This window comes from Siniperca chuatsi, linkage group LG7 (assembly GCF_020085105.1).
Source record: "Siniperca chuatsi isolate FFG_IHB_CAS linkage group LG7, ASM2008510v1, whole genome shotgun sequence".
Classification (NCBI taxonomy): domain Eukaryota; kingdom Metazoa; phylum Chordata; class Actinopteri; order Centrarchiformes; family Sinipercidae; genus Siniperca; species Siniperca chuatsi.
This window is the reverse complement of record NC_058048.1, coordinates 14,967,890-14,983,835: the sequence shown is the minus strand read 5'-3', so window position 1 is coordinate 14,983,835 and position 15,946 is coordinate 14,967,890. Positions and strand designations below refer to the sequence as shown.

The window sequence follows — 15,946 nt, the reverse complement described above, 5'->3', positions numbered from 1 at the left end:
TCCCCATAAATTCCAGTATTATTTTTGTTTTTAAAGGAAAAGTAGTGGCCAGAAAGGCAACTCACAGTATACAGAGGATGGAGGCTGAGTGTTGCATCTTCATGCTGTTTTTACGATTACGGATGTTGTCCGAGGACTGGTACACGTGGATGCTAACAGAAACAGAAGCATTATCGGAAATTAGCTGATGAAATCAGCACACCAAATAAGCAAGGAAGCTACCTCTATGTGAAATTAGAATCATTGGTTGTTATGTCCACATGGAAATGAGCCACTGGTCCATGCAACTCTTTGAAGGCTCATAAATTTTTAAGTTTTAATTTGGACCAAAGTTTTATGGTGTGTGTCTGCCTGTGTGTGTGTGTGTGTGTGTGTGTGTGTGTGTGTGTGTGTGTGTGTGCGCGCATCACACACCATCCGTCCTCTGTGCCCAGCCACACTGAGCTCTGGTAGGCCTCTGGGTCGATGCTGAGCAGGTCCTCCAGGCTTGCCCTGGTGAACGAGCCTCGGGAGGAGCGGCGCATGGCGCGGCCGTCCATGGGGCTCTCTGTGTGGGTGCGACCTCCTCCTCCTCCAACCCCTAACATCCCCGGAGCTCCGTAGGAGCTTGCCACCGGGAACTCCTGCTCCTCCTCACTGCTGGTGGTCTCTGTAGCCATGTCCTTGGAGCCTGGACCCTCGTCATCTTAGAGGGGGAAATGAGAGAGAGAGTAAGTATATGAACTGTATAATTACTATCAGTGTGACAGGAGTGTATATGTTTTTACTCACTGCCATAGCTGGATGATATGGTGGAGTGACTGGCCTGACTCTGAAGAGTGGAGGAAGGGCTGGGTGAATCCTCGTCATCGGTGTCATCACTGTCAAAAGGAACAAGCTCCGCCCCTGGTCCTGGAAACAATCAGTTGATCAGTCTACATATGTATATAACAGAAAGCTGCAGTACATACAGGTAGAATACGAGTCAGTGTAATTCATAAAAGTTTATATTAATATAGGACAGGATTATCCTAAACCTTACTTGTGGAGCAGCTTACAGTTTACAACCCCCGTTTGTCATGTTGTGAAACCTTTATGGACCAACCTGTAGGTTGCTCCGTCAGCTCCAGAGATGAATGAGAGATAGATATATGGAGCTGCTGCTGGGCATGACCGGGTGCTCCGGAGATAGGGGCGAGGGCAGGCTCTGATTCACGCTCCCTAAGAGGTGAAGAGTGGTTGGTTAATGGTACAGAAAATAGATGACATCAGGAACAGAGTCAGCAAACCAGTCAGGTACAACTCAAGTGAGTTTTTAATGTATCTACATGGAAACTGATGTCTGATGTTTAAGCTCCACATATTCATTCCATTGTAGGTTGTCCAGTCTTATTAGAGGTGCTTCTAATGACCTCAGATGAGATTGGCTCACTGGGTCATGTGATGGAACTAAGCCTCTGTGTCTGTTGACAGATAATTGAAAGAGGTCTTTTTTTCATCTATTGTGGACTGCCTTGGATGTCTTTTTTCTCAGATGAAACTCATATTTGTGGAGGAAACCACTTGTACTGTATAGTCTAAAATTACTGCTGTGCAATGACTTCTAGAAGTTTGAAAACCATGAACACTATTAATATAATCACCAATCTTCTGACATATATCCAGGTGCTGATTCCAGTCTATTTGCATTTTATAAGACTACATGTGACAATGATTGGTTTCTAAATTACTGTGAAAGAGAATGAGTTATAACTGCAGTTGGAACTCGAGGTTTCACAAATAAATCAAGACCTTAGTCAATTCAAAGATTGCCTCTGTGTGTTTATGCAAGTGTGTGCGCACTGACCTTCCCTTGAGTCCTGGTACCGCAGCAATACATATGATCCTCGCTGAGCAGACAGCAATACAGGCCTCCACTGTGGGCTCATCTTTTATGTTCAACAGACAAACCTGGAGAGGAAACGTCATCATCACATCAGTCAAACTGTTTGCAAAATTCAAATGTGTTTTTTTCTCCACCAGAAAGCATGTGGAATAAACAGCCTTGCAACTGTGACCGCCTCTGTAATTTAGTGAATGTTTATTGTCACCAAAAGTGCTGATTTTACTGGTTAGTAAATTACGGATACATTTACAGTATTTTCTCACCTGTCCCACGTATCCATCACTGTTACACACCCACACCTCGCAGCCACTGTCAGGACAGCTGTGGCTGGGAGAGGCGCACGAAAACTGGAGACAAACGACAGTACATGAGTGGAGATGACTTCTGTACATCTGTAAAGACAGCTTGTATACAGGTTTGAACTCAACTGATTTAAATGACTGACATAAATCCTGACCTATATATATATATATATATATATATATATATACACACACACACACACAGATTATACAGTAGATACTCCCTGCTGCTCCCTGCTGCTCTCACCTGCATTCCACTACGTGTCTTCATGATAGGAATGGCCTTCAGAAACTCTGGGTCCCACTGGTCCTTATTCATTGCTAAACACAATGACACATTGACAATTAGACCACTTAAATAAAGCAGCTCTAAGCCAAATAAATCCTAGTCAGAATCATTAATGATGAAATAATAATCAGAAGCATTAAAATCATTTTTATGAGAAAATTACTAGAAAATACATTTTACGATGCTTAATGCAGCTGGGCTAAAACCATTGCATCCACATGCTGCTACACCTGTCTTTTTCTATTGTACTTAACAAGCTACAGTCCAGTAAATAATGTTTTGTCTCACTGTAAAGCTTTTTCACTGACCTAGCTTCTTCTTGGCTTCTTCAAAGGCCTGTTCAAAGTTGGAACGAATGTCAGGCGAGGTAAACTCGAAGATGAAGCTGCTCTCGGCGGAGGCTGTGGTGAACTCCAGCTTTGTGGGCAGGAAGGTCATACTGAAGGCCAGGGACTGCTTCTCTGACAGCTCCCTGTGAACTGACGCCATCAGATCCTTTATTACCTCATCGAGGGACTGAGAGGAAACAACAAGGAAAAGCACCATTAGATGTTTTGCCACTACATAGAACAGAAGACAATATAAAAGATCAAAAGCCCATAATAAATTAAGCAATTTAACATTTTCTCATTGTGTTTAAATCAAGGACACAGATAGAATGAGGGAAGGAGGAGGGGTTAAGACAAAAAAAAGAAGTGAACATAGTAGCTGCTGTTGGTCCACAGTACCTGGTGTGGAAAGCTGAGGGTCTCCGACAGTTTGCTGATCTGACCCAGAGTGCTGAGATCCTCATCTAATCGACTAATCATTTTCTGGATGCTCTCCTTGTTTGTTGCCAGAGTGGAGCCTGATGCAGAGATTTTCCAATTGAAGAACTGAATGCCATCACAATAAAAACTAAACATCTTAAGGAAAAAAAAACAACTTCAGGCTGCCTGGCAGATCATATTTGATGAGCTAAATTCCTTCAGTGTCTCCACCAATGATTTTGATTAAAATTATTCTGAAATACAATTATGTAAGAAAATAACTAGAAAACAAATGCTACTCATATCAGTAATTAGCAGTGCACATTTGCTGTGTGTCCAAAGCAGTAGATTCATATGAAGAAAAGATAAAAATGACAGGATGTGATCTAAAGATGAAGCCTTACTTTTCACCACCTCCACTTCCTCCAGGGGAAGCTTCCACAGAAACTTGTATTTACTGGAAGTATCGATCACACTCGCAGCAGAGTATCTGAGAGTGAGACAGCAGCAGAGGAAGAAACGTAAAGAGAGGTGTGATGGAGAAAAAGTGGTAAATATTACGACAAATTTTGTCAAACATTGTCTGTATATCTTTTGTTCAACACCAGGGGGCAGTGTGGTTTGGAAACAGTGTCTTTCCCCCTCTGTCAGTGTTTTTATGTTTGTGTCTGTGTGTGTTTATCACATACAGGCTCATGGAGCTGCGTCTTAATGAGCCAGACTTCCTCTTGAGGGTGGTGCAGATGATCAGATCACTGAAGAGGAAGAGAGAACGGTCTTTCTTCCCACCCACTGTCTTCTACAGAAAGAGAAAGGAGAGAGGAGGAGCTCAGCAAGTCTTCAGTTGGATCAGGGGTCATTCATGTAATGGTAAAAGATTCAATACAATATAAGTCAAATTAAAACTTGGTGATTTAGGTTAGTCAAAGTGCAATTGCCTAAATTATGATGCTGTTTGCTTTTATCGTTTCTGTTACTTTGATTTAATTTACAAGACATAATATCTCAAAACAGTGACACCAGTTTAGAAACCTCACTATGTTACAAACATTTGTCAGTTCAGAACATATTCCTCACCGCCTCCATGACCATTTCCTGTCTCAAGAACTTCCTTTGTGGGTTCAGTATCTAACACAAACACACACAGAAAAAGGCAATCATCACTTCACACTATAAAAATCATAATCATTGGAAAACAGAGAAGACTGGCTGAAAGTTCTGCCACAGTACTACTGGACAAGTAAACCGTAAAAGAAGACAAACATCAGCTGTAAAGTGTACTGTATATAGTACATTTCTCACATGTTCTACTCCCTCTATGTGCGCCTCGATCTCCTGGATGACCCTGGCCTCCTTCTCTGCTTCCTCAGCGGAGCGACGGCCCTTATTGATCCTCTCGGCCAATCGCTTGATGTCCCTCTGGGCGTCCAGTAAGTATGGGTAGTCCGGGTGATCCTCCATTGTGTGCTTGAGCAGGTCCTAGAACAAACAACACAAACACAAATATATATTCATCTCCCTATACACAAGCTTCTTGTCACTAAAGACAGGATAAGGCTACTTGCAGTATGCAGAAAGTGGGCAGTTATATTTTGAGAGAATTCACCTTAACTAGCAGCTCATATCGAGGGATCCTCTGGACTGGTTTAATCATCAGATCACCCAGAGCCTGTTTCTCCTTGTTCTCACGCATGTTTTGCTGTTGGAGTGAAGGAAGGAGGAGGACGACAGAGGCAGAGCATGGATATAAGAGAGGGTGAGAAAATAGCTGAGACTCAAGAAAGTAGCAATATGATTGACTGTAAAATCAAGTCAGTGTTGCGCTTCACATCTCCACCACAAGATGGCGAAGTGGTTCCACTGTAAAAAAAAAAAACCCATCTGGCATGAAGCGCTCTGTGGTTGAAAACTGAGAACAGGACGAGGACATGACACGTTTTTGTGGTGGCTGATTAAATTTTTTGCATCTGAGCTCTTGTCTGTGCAGCCAACTTGTGCTGTTTCCCCATACATTTATTTCTGGTGGCACACCACAGTATCAAAGTGTACAACAGTGGTCTACCAAATTTAACTGGACATAGCGCTAAAATATCCAGTCAAATTATCTGCTTGAATTGGTTTAAAGAGAGGGTTTGTAGAACACTTCACGGACAATAATTTGTCTGTATTTACAGTTCCAGAAAAAGGAGTGACCCAGAGAGAATCTGTCACTGTAAAAAAGACTTTTTAGATCCTCCAGATTTCCTGAGCAGAGGAGGAAATGTTCCTCACATTCAATTTGATACCATCTGATTTAGAAACAAGAATATTAGAGGAAAAACATGATTTTAAGTTAGCTCTTGTCAGGTTTCAGCCCCCTATGTCAAAGCAGTTTGCCTGAATTCACTGACAAGTAGATGCATTTCCATTGTAAAATCACTTGTTACATCTTTTTCAGAAACATTCAGAACTAAACAGACAATTCTTGTTTCATTTATTCACAAGCCTGATCCTGAAGTCCTGTAACTGTAGGACAGAAACAATCAAGTGTCTCTCTTTCAAAGACAAAAACTCATGGGAATACCAGCATGGACAAACAGAAGGAACAAGACAGGAAGCGCACACACACACACACACTAACATATACACAAACCTAACAGTGACAAGTAGAGCCAACAAGGCACTTTTCAGCATTACCAAGTCAAAACGTTGGTACAAAGTGGTCAAACTCCTTACTTCATTCAAATTTCATTCATTTCATTAAAATTCATTACTAAAAATTTCTAGACTGGTTTCCAGTTTTTCAAACAAACACATAAGAGCAGCGGCTCAGACAAAACATCCTGTGACTCAGTCCAATACTCACCTCCAGAAACTTGTGAAATGCCGGCTTGGCCTCCTTGGCAATCCTCACAGCATCTTTGGCGTTGAGAAAGTTGTCAATGTACGCTGAATACATATTAGCTAGAGTCTCTTTGGAGAACTGGAGAAAAGAAGAAGAAGAGGACATTTATGTTACTATGTTTACTCGTCTATGTGACAATAGCTTATTTAAAATTAATCTGATGGCGTTTTGTCTGAAGAAAAAATAAACAATCCAGGTAGAAATTGGTGCAGTTATACACCGCCTGTAGTTCAAACCACAACCCTGCTTGTAAAATATAAGTAATTATTTTGCGACAATAGCTTTCTTTAAGTATGAGCAATATCTTAAGTAAAGCAGGATATGTAAGGAGCTGGTAAAATAATCATACAGCTATTAGAGCTGAAACAATTTATTAGTTGATTGACAGAAAATAAATCGTCAACAATTTTGATAACTTTTTGATTACTCGTTTCAGTTGTTTATCAAGCAAAATTGCTGGTTCAAGCTTCTTAAATGTGAGTGTTTGCTGCTTTTCTCTGTTTGATATCATTTTAAATTCAATATCTTAGGGTTTTGGAGTGTTGATCGAACAAAATAAGACAAGTGTTATGATATTTTATTATTTTACTTTTTTTTTTTTTTTTACTTTTCATGGACTAAACAATTCATCAAAAAAAATAATACGACTATACTGTAGGATCAAACTCTCATTCAACATAAGAAGATGTCACGAGCTTATTTAGCTTTCACCGATTCCAGGATGAATATTTCCACAGGTAGATTGTTGCACTTGGTGAAACAATCAGGGAAAACAACCACTACAAATAAGAGAAAACTACCACTGAATTGCTGTTTTGGTCCACTTTAAGCTAATTATATGTGCTCAACAGATAGCATTTAGCACATGTTGTATTTGTTACTGTGCAATTAAATCATAATAATAGCAGAGAGCTGTAATCAGAGGGATAACCAAAGAAACTTTGGTGTAAGTGGTTTTCAATTTGTTTTGGCTGGCATCAGAAAATAGAATTTGCTGTTGTTTCACTCCCTCAAACAAACACACACACAGAAAATTCACCCTGACCTGCTTTCTTTTCACAAATAGAGGGCAGGGTACAGAGAGACTGAGAACTCAAAAAAAAAAAAGTAGAGATACAAACATAGAGACATACAGCACAATGAGAGTAACCTGCTTTCTACCCTTTCATGACATAACCCGACCCTCTTCTGGTCCTGCATTTCTCTTTTTTTCATCCATCTCCCAGTGTCCTCTCCTCTCTCCATTCCCCCTCTTCTCAGGCTTTGAGGAAGAGTAAGAGGACAGAGAAATAACATCTGAGGAGAATGTGAGGATTAATGACAGCAGAGGACAGAGAATAGGAAAGTACTCCGTCCCTACTTTCTATAAAGGTGACACTTAATGTTCTTTTCCAGCAGCTCTGTTAAAGATGTTTCTATTATTTACTGATCTACTCTTAACTTTAATTAACCTTCTTACCTTCAAGGCGAAGATTGTACAGTGGCTGCTAGAAAGCAATCTCAAAAATAATGTAGATAACTTAATGCATTGTTTTACTTTTTAACCCATTGATGTTTGCACTCTTAATAATGTCAAGTAAATGTTGTCTTTTAGGATGCAATATTGTTGGGTGTCTAGGGTAACTTCTATCGTGTCTGCTTTTTAAAAAATATCTGTTGAATGTCTGTAGTAAAAGTTTAGAGTATTTTTGTTGTAGAAAATGTTTTTGTTGTTTATGATGTTTTCATCTACGGTTTTAGGGTTATATTTTTCTATGTATTTTTTTCCTTTGTTCTGTAATCAGTGTTGGTTGATTAGGATGGGAGAATTGCAAGTTCATGGATGATTAAAATTAACCTTGAACCTTCAGTGCCTCTCCATTATAAGCTGGACTGTAAAAACACCACAGACAACAATGGAAATGAGTCCAGTACTTAATCATTTTATCCCTAAAAAAGTCTGGTACGTTGTATTTTATAAATATATTAGGAAGCTGTCAATAAACCAAATCAAAATTATTTAAACAACCTAAATACTAAGTATTTGTATTAACTGGAACAATGCATAGTCCGCAAAAACAGATTACATATATCTGTTTAGGAGGGAGGGAATATGTCTTGAAACCATTAACAGAGCACAGAAAGGGCAGAAGGAAATATGATTTATCTATGTTTAAGTCTAAAAACATAATATACCTCTATTGCATTGATATCTTACACAGATTTACTGCTGCTTGTAAGCCAAAGACATTTCCCACAAGCCATACAGCAATGACACAGCAAACCTGCTAAATATTCTGCCACTTTAAACACAAAACGCCTGAACAAAACTCTGCCCCGTGTGAGGCTCGAACTCACGACCTTCAGATTATGAGACTGACGCGCTGCCTACTGCGCCAACGAGGCCTGTGAATCACTGCAGCCGCTGCAGCTTTAAGAGCTGCTGCAGAGGACAGGAGGGGGAGGGGCAGGGGAGGCAGTGGGGGAGGGAGGTCCAGTCTGAGCAGTGTGGAGGATCTGCAACAGCTTCAACTAAACAAAAAAACCCTTCTATTCTCACTTTTCTGCTTGCAGCTATTTCCAATTATGTTCTTCTGTTTCTATATTGTAGCTTTCTCTTTGCAGGAAAACCCATCCATAGCAACATGTAATGTTTAACAGTTCACATAATGAATCTGTGAATTCATCTCAGGGTATGAAGTGTTGTAAAATTTTATTTTTTGGTGCTGCTACTTCTTAACCTGCTCTATCTGCTTGTATTTCAGTTAGTGGTTTCCTGCATTTCCCACATTGTCCTTGTGTGACAGTTTGTGTCCCCAGTGAGAGTTTGTGAAACTGTTTCATTCAAGCTGTGAGGTGCTGAGAGTGATAACAATAGCATTAACATAGCAAGAGACTGACGGTTTTTCCCCCACTCAATGAAAAACCAAGCCTGTAGCCGCACTGCATTCTGGTCTGTCTATGAAGAAACTGGAAGCTGTGCTTCTTCTACAATGAATTTCTGACCTTACGTTTAACAGTTAGCCTGGAGAAGAAGAAGACTGAAACCTGACATTTAGCCTAACACGGATGTTTTAGAGCGCTGTTTTTCAAAGTCTAGGTTGAGAGCCACCCTTGGGTCATGGGAAATTTTAAATGGCTTGTCAAGAGGTCACCGGGAAAACAAAATATTAAACTAGTGTTGCCAACTATAGACCATCTCTTAATAAAGCAGCTTCCCTTCAGTCCGCCCTACTGTCAATAATGCTTTTAAAGACAATCAAGCTCTGGTCTGCAGTTAAGTCCATTTTATATGTTCGCACAAGTTGCTTTACTGCCAGCTCATAAAAGTTCAAGACAAATGTATAGAAATGTTTTGGAATTAAAATTTAAAATAAATATAGGAAAACCTGTATGCACTTGTTTTATAATAAAATTTGCAATTGTATTTTAATAGAAAAGAGCATCTAGAATAAAAAGTGTAGCCTGAAAAAAAACGATTTGTTTTACAGATCTGAACAACTGTCTGCTAATAAATCTTACTGAAAAATTCTGGACATCATGTTGTCCTTCTCTTATCTTGCAGGGACAAAAAAAATGCACCATGAAACAATAAAATTGTCCCAGAGAAGCAAAGTCCACTGTATCTTTTGAACAGTGTAGAATGAGGTGCACTTTTAGGTGAACTGAATATCTGTTCATTAGTTACTGTTGATTCTAGCTTGAGGATGTACTGTTATAATTCATACTGTCGCATTATAACAAAAATTTTAGGATTTCCCAAGTGTCTCTCACACACCACAGCCTTGTTGTTTTCAATACAGATGCTATTCAGACAAGTAAAGGGATTACTGCAAAAAACTGAAACTCGCAATAAGTAACGTCTAGAAGTCTAAAATAGTTGGTTCCAACTCTGAAAATGTGACTATTTGTAAATTGAAACACATAAAAGAATGACACATATATTCTATTTTTTTATCATTAAAGATAGCAGGCTTATTGTCATCTCTACTCACTGATTGGATGAGGATGTGTCCAACAGTCTGCCTATCGTGCCATTGGCTGACGCAGCCGGCGACTTGCTCCAGGAAGTGCTCGTGGTGCTCCAGAATCTCTGGGATCTGGTAAAACATCTCGTCCACCAGCAGAGGGTCCACTATAGAGCTGCTGTCTGGCTGTTTGAGAGGACGCATGTAGCCCTGAGGGGACCAGACAACCAGTTAATTACTGACCATTTCAAATAATTTAAATGTGCACGAGATTAGCTAGAAACGTCATCCAGCAGTGGTGGAACTGTGTGTGGCTGTCGGGGGGCAATTTGTTTGACACATTTCTAGCATTGAGATCTAAATAATTCTAATAATCATTTCTGGAATCGACTGAAATAGCACTAAAGGTCTATATATTTAATATTTAATAAAGTCCTGGAACAAACGTCAACAGTGAGGATTTTTGAAATCTGAAGCTACTTGAGGAGACATTTAAGGGGAATTATTTCTTTTCAGGGATGGACATTTTAAGATTTTAAGACAATATCAGTTCATTTCATTTGTATAATTTTAGCTGATACCTGTTGTTTGACGAAGAAAATCTGAGACCGGACTGTCTTGCTTAGGAGCTTAATAGCTCCTTGCTAGTGGGTTGAAATAGACTGATTTTGTGGGAGAATTTTCAGTATGACCTGAATATGAGTGACCTGGTTCTGTTGTTAGCGTTTTCCTTTTACTAATTTTACATATTTTCGTTAACATTTAAGACTGCGTGTGGGGTGTAATTAGTGCTGCATTCGCACAATGTCGACAGGATATGAAGAACACCAAAACTTCCTGTGATGATTCCAAGACTTCCTTCAACTAATTTTTTTTAGAAATATGTTACATAAGAGCTCAGGAAGTTATGGAAGCCCTGAGAGGCAAGTGAGAAAAAAAAAACCAATTCTGGTGATACATTTTCTAAGTCTGTTTTAATGTGCTTTCTCTCCTGTATTTATGACTTAAGAACAGGTGAAAAAAGGCGTTGCCAGGATAATCTTTCTTAACTTCCTTAAATTATTGTTTTCATCTAGGAAACACGTGCAAAAAAAAAACAAACGTTTTGGCAGGTGAAGGAAACATCTTTTTGTCAGGATCATTTTTCAAGTGTTTGTTGTTGTAATACTCATTTCGGCCACAAGAGGCTCAAACCATAAATCCTCAAACCATGACAGCTATCAGATGACTACACCACTGGAAAATACAACAACTATAGATATAAATGACTTATTTCACTTTGCTTAACTGGTTGGACTTTATGTCACATTCCCTAGACTGGGGCACGAGAGTATAGTCTTGCCAGTTTGGGCTACTTTTCATTTAATTGGGCGGGTAAAAGTTGTTTGGTTCAGGTTCTGATAATTTGGGATACTTTTTGTACTGTTTCGGAAATTTCAGCCAACAAAAAGTTAGGCTAAATTCCAATAAATAATCCCCTCCTCTCCTCTGAGTGGTACTAATTAGACTGACAGAGCACTGAGTTCAGTAGGCTCAGCTCGACACGCAATGACTGAAACCACACAACCTTTATTTATTTATTATTATTATTGTTATTATTATTATTAAAATTGTTTATTATAACTAAGTTTTCCAACGTTTTTCCTATTCCAATGATTATTCTGTCATTCTGTCTGTAATGTAACATTATCTAAAAGTCTGTCCAATCTGACAATGTCACACATTCATTCAAGTTCTTCTTTTAGTTCTTTTTTGGTCTCCACCAACTCCTGGGAAATATATTTCATTTCATCGCTAACTTTGTCTGTGTGCAGTTCGGTGCTCACCAGGTAGCGTACAGTGGGCTTGTAGAGCTTTTTCACTGAGAACAGCTGCCTGCTGTGTCTGGAAACAACACTGATGAGAGCGGTGAGTGCCGAGTCTGTGATTATTACAGTATGTGTGGGTTTGTCACTATGTTAGACATCTTTCACATATATGTTGGCATTTGATCCATTGTTATTATGAAAACATTGAGTAGTACAGCTCATATTAATTCTTTATGTCAGACCAGGTATCAGGTCCTACCTCAGCTGACTGAACTGCGTAACAAATATTTTATAAATCTATTCACAGAAACCTTCCTAAGTCCCAAAAAAGAAACTGCAAAGAATCAGATTTCAACTTTGGACAGCGCTGCTGTAGCTGTCTCAGCTGAAGCATATCTGACACCCTCCTTCGGGGATCTGCACTCACTGCAGTCACCGTGGTAACACTTACTTTCCCTGTGTCGCCATGGGAACACAACCCAGGATTATTCACATTATGGCCACACACACAGAAACACATGCATAGGGAGAAGCACAGAAGTGTGCATGTGGGATGTGTGTGCACAATCACACACATTTCATAAAAATGAACACACAGATGTATGCAAGCACACACACTGTTTGCCCACACACAGCGAATGGTGACAGGTTATACAACCAGGTGATCACAGGTAGGGAAAGTGAGGAGTGTGTGTGTGTGTGTAACAGAGAGAGAGAGATGCGGCAAGGATTTGGGGTAAAGGTTAGTTAGCTGTTGGAACAGAGATAGGAGAGAGAGAGAGAGAGAGAGAGAGAGAGAGAGAGAGAGAGAGAGAGAGAGAGAGAGAGAGAGTGTGTGGGCAGATAATGCTGATGACAGTGATGGGGTTAGCAGATTAGCTGACAGGATGAATGACAATAAGTGGATTATATAACACCTTCGTTACCTACATTTGTTATTCATGTCCTCAGCAATCTGTGAATCCACAAAGGGTGTTTGTTTCTGTGTGTGCGGGCATGCATGCACGTGTGTGATGGCAAAGCACTCAATAAGACTGTGTGTGTGTGTTTAAGAATATCTGTGAACTGTGAACTTACCTGTATGATTATGTATCGTTGTAGTGTAGTGTATAGTGTTTCTGTGTGTGTGTGTTACCTGAATGAGACTGCGTAGTGACTCCACATATGACTGCTCTGTGTCCAAGAGGGTCATCATCACATGTTTCCTCATGTCCTGTGAAGAACAAGTAGAAGAAGTAGAAGGTCAATCGTCACTGCATTTAGAGCCATCTTTCTCACACACCCACATATTTTATACTGTGATTAGTTATACACACACACACACACACACACACACACACATTTAGTTTTAGGCTATTGTCTGTTCTGCTAAAGACATATTTCCTGTTGGCATGTAATGCTCTAAGCCAGGGAGAAAGAGTATGTATCTCAAATGCAATTAAAACATGTTAATGAGTCTTAATATGGACCCACAGTTTGGAATAAAGGGAAATTGGAATGAATCTTTTGGTGATACATTGTGTCCTTGAAAAGCCTTATAAGGCCTTAAAAGCACAGGCTTCACTATTGGTTTACCCATACGAGGCTCCACCTTGGCACAGGTAAACCAATAGCGAAGCCTGTTAGAGGGCTACGCACATACTAAAATAGAACGGGAGTTACATCCAGGTAACTACTATTTTACAATGTTTAAGAACCAATGTCAAATTACAGGTTTTGTCAAGTTTTAATTCTTCAGTCATGAATTAATGTTTTTGTTTTGTTGTTTTTTAAATGCACACTATTGTGGCGTCCTGATGGCCCAGTGGATAAGATGCAGATCACATAACTGCAACATCCTTGGCTCGATTCACATCGGGAACCTTTGCATGTCACTCCTCTCTCTTTCCCTATGTGTCCTGTCTGTACCTTCACTGTAAAAACTCTTAAGGCAACAATAAAAGAAAATCTCAAGAAAAGTGATATTTGCGGCCATTTGGATCTCGCTTTAACCAACTTTCTCCTTTCATGTTCACAAGACACAAGGACAGCAATAAGACAAGACTCTGCTAGCAGTTTGCAGCTACACACTTCACAAAGCTCCTACATGCTTTATATAATATATGCCCAGCATAAATTGATGAAGACTAAAAAATAAGAAAATAAATAAATTAGAAAATATATAAGAAATAAGAAACCAGAATCGCACCATTACCAGTGAAACTCCACTTTTGGGTCATGCTAAACAGGAACGGCATTATTATGATAATAAAATAGCTGATTCCCTTAATAATGTGTGACTCTGTTGTGTCTTACAACTGCTGTGTTAGGCTGTATGACAGCAAAAAGGTAAATAACAAAGATAGTGGATAGATGCATTAAAAACCTTGAGGCAGATTCAAACAAACAAGTCACAGAAACACAAACAAGTCAGCCTGGTTTTGAACACGTACATGCACTCTTCTATTACAGCCTTTTTTCCCCCACTACAGGAATTTTTCCTGGAACTCAGGAACTTTACATGCATTTTCACAGGAACCTAGTTCTGGTTTTAGTTCCTATAGGTCGTAGTTTCTGACCCCAAAAAAGTCCCCGTTGCTGAGGTATGGCTTTCTTACGACGCAAGAACATTGACCCTGCTGTTCTGAATGTTGCTAACTGGGCAAACACACGACTCAAAACTGCAACTGTTCCTGCTGTCAATATCGTGACTATGGATGGAAATATCATAAAGTTGTGCCGCAGTATATAAAAGCAAGAGATAGGAATGGAGTATGGAGTATGAGCAAGCAGTAGAAACTTTAATGAAACTTAACTTTTGTTCACCTTAACGTTTGTTCATTGCTGATACGTACTGAAGTGAAAAATTACTTTAAAAACACTCAGCAGTCCTTTTATACTTGGGCCGTTTGCCTTTCTGGCATTTTAAATTTAACATTTCTACCTCTGCACGTCTCCTTTCCAACATCAGACACTGAAAGACAAAGAACATCATGATCACTGCTGTCTCGTATGCAAGACATACGTCTCATACCACATCGTAGTTTTTTAAACCGTTATTGGTCTAATTTGCCTAATCTTCGCAGTCCTACAGAAGCAAAAGAAATACTGAGAAGTTCTGACTTTTTGGTTCCTACAGCTTTAAGTTCCTGGAACTGTTTGATTGAAATACTAGATCTTAAATGTCAGTGTGCTCTATTATAAATATTATTGTACGAGAGGCAAACACAGACAAGGCTGCAAATATGTCACAATCATTGCACATTCATAGCTCTCACACACACACACACACACACACACACACACAAACAAACACACACACACAAACAAACACAGGGACCGGATTAGAGGCCACTGAGGCCAGGAAGTCCATAGAAGCAAAGCGTGACTCAGCAGTTCACTCGAACAATGACTCATGATTTATGGATACAAGTGAAGAAGCTGCTCCGACACACAGAGGACACAAACCCAACACATTAAGGCCCAGAAGGAAACAGACAGAATGAAAGTGAAGAGAGGACAGACAGATGAAGGAAGTAAGAAAATACGTAAACGGGTACGTTTTTTCTTCGTGTTATGTTTTACTCTTCTACACTGTGAGATGAATCAAAATCAATGAGCAACTTGTTATTTTGAAACATAAGGGGACCACTAGTAGCTAAAACACAGTTTTCCACAAGCTTTCCCCCCAAAATTTAGTGGCAACAATTGAAATCCATCACTCTTTTCTCTGGTTATAATGCGATGAAGTCCATCCTATCACTTGAGACAGGCTGTGTGTGTGTGTGTGTGTGTGTGTGTGTGTGTGTGTGTGTGTGTGTGTGTGTGTCAGAGAGAGCGAGGTGGGAGAATAACAAGGGGAGTATACGGATCATGGAACAAGACCAACATATTATCTCAGGGGTCTCAGGGGAGACTCCCAAAATATTCTGGTACCAAACATGACTTATAAATATCAGCGAGAGCCACAGGCAAAACCCTATGGTGCATATATAACCACAATGTCTCTCTCTCTCTCTCACTGTCTTTCACACACACACACACACATACACAGGCGCCACAAAAATACACAGAGGAGGACTTTCTTTCCCTCTTCCCCTGCTCCCCTCTGCCAGCACCACTGT

General features: G+C 39.8%; 1 protein-coding gene and 1 non-coding gene across 2 annotated transcripts in view; both read right to left on the bottom strand.

The window, feature by feature from the left end:
- Window positions 1-15,946, bottom strand: part of LOC122879463 (rho guanine nucleotide exchange factor 17-like) — a 69,811-nt gene that overhangs the window by 6,678 nt on the left and 47,187 nt on the right. Inside the window, exons 3-19 of the mRNA XM_044203578.1 lie at window positions 12,979-13,056; window positions 10,063-10,245; window positions 6,050-6,166; window positions 4,811-4,903; window positions 4,507-4,683; window positions 4,282-4,332; window positions 3,894-4,003; window positions 3,609-3,694; window positions 3,184-3,302; window positions 2,764-2,971; window positions 2,414-2,487; window positions 2,128-2,211; window positions 1,826-1,929; window positions 1,085-1,200; window positions 772-891; window positions 415-685; window positions 66-152 (exon numbers count right to left, since the gene is read on the bottom strand). Coding sequence (XP_044059513.1) covers window positions 66-152; window positions 415-685; window positions 772-891; window positions 1,085-1,200; window positions 1,826-1,929; window positions 2,128-2,211; window positions 2,414-2,487; window positions 2,764-2,971; window positions 3,184-3,302; window positions 3,609-3,694; window positions 3,894-4,003; window positions 4,282-4,332; window positions 4,507-4,683; window positions 4,811-4,903; window positions 6,050-6,166; window positions 10,063-10,245; window positions 12,979-13,056 — 2,078 coding nt within the window. The remainder of the gene's footprint in view (window positions 1-65; window positions 153-414; window positions 686-771; window positions 892-1,084; window positions 1,201-1,825; window positions 1,930-2,127; window positions 2,212-2,413; window positions 2,488-2,763; window positions 2,972-3,183; window positions 3,303-3,608; window positions 3,695-3,893; window positions 4,004-4,281; window positions 4,333-4,506; window positions 4,684-4,810; window positions 4,904-6,049; window positions 6,167-10,062; window positions 10,246-12,978; window positions 13,057-15,946) is intronic.
- trnam-cau lies at window positions 8,401-8,473 on the bottom strand. Its single transcript has one exon. It is a non-coding gene; the product is annotated as a tRNA-Met (tRNA).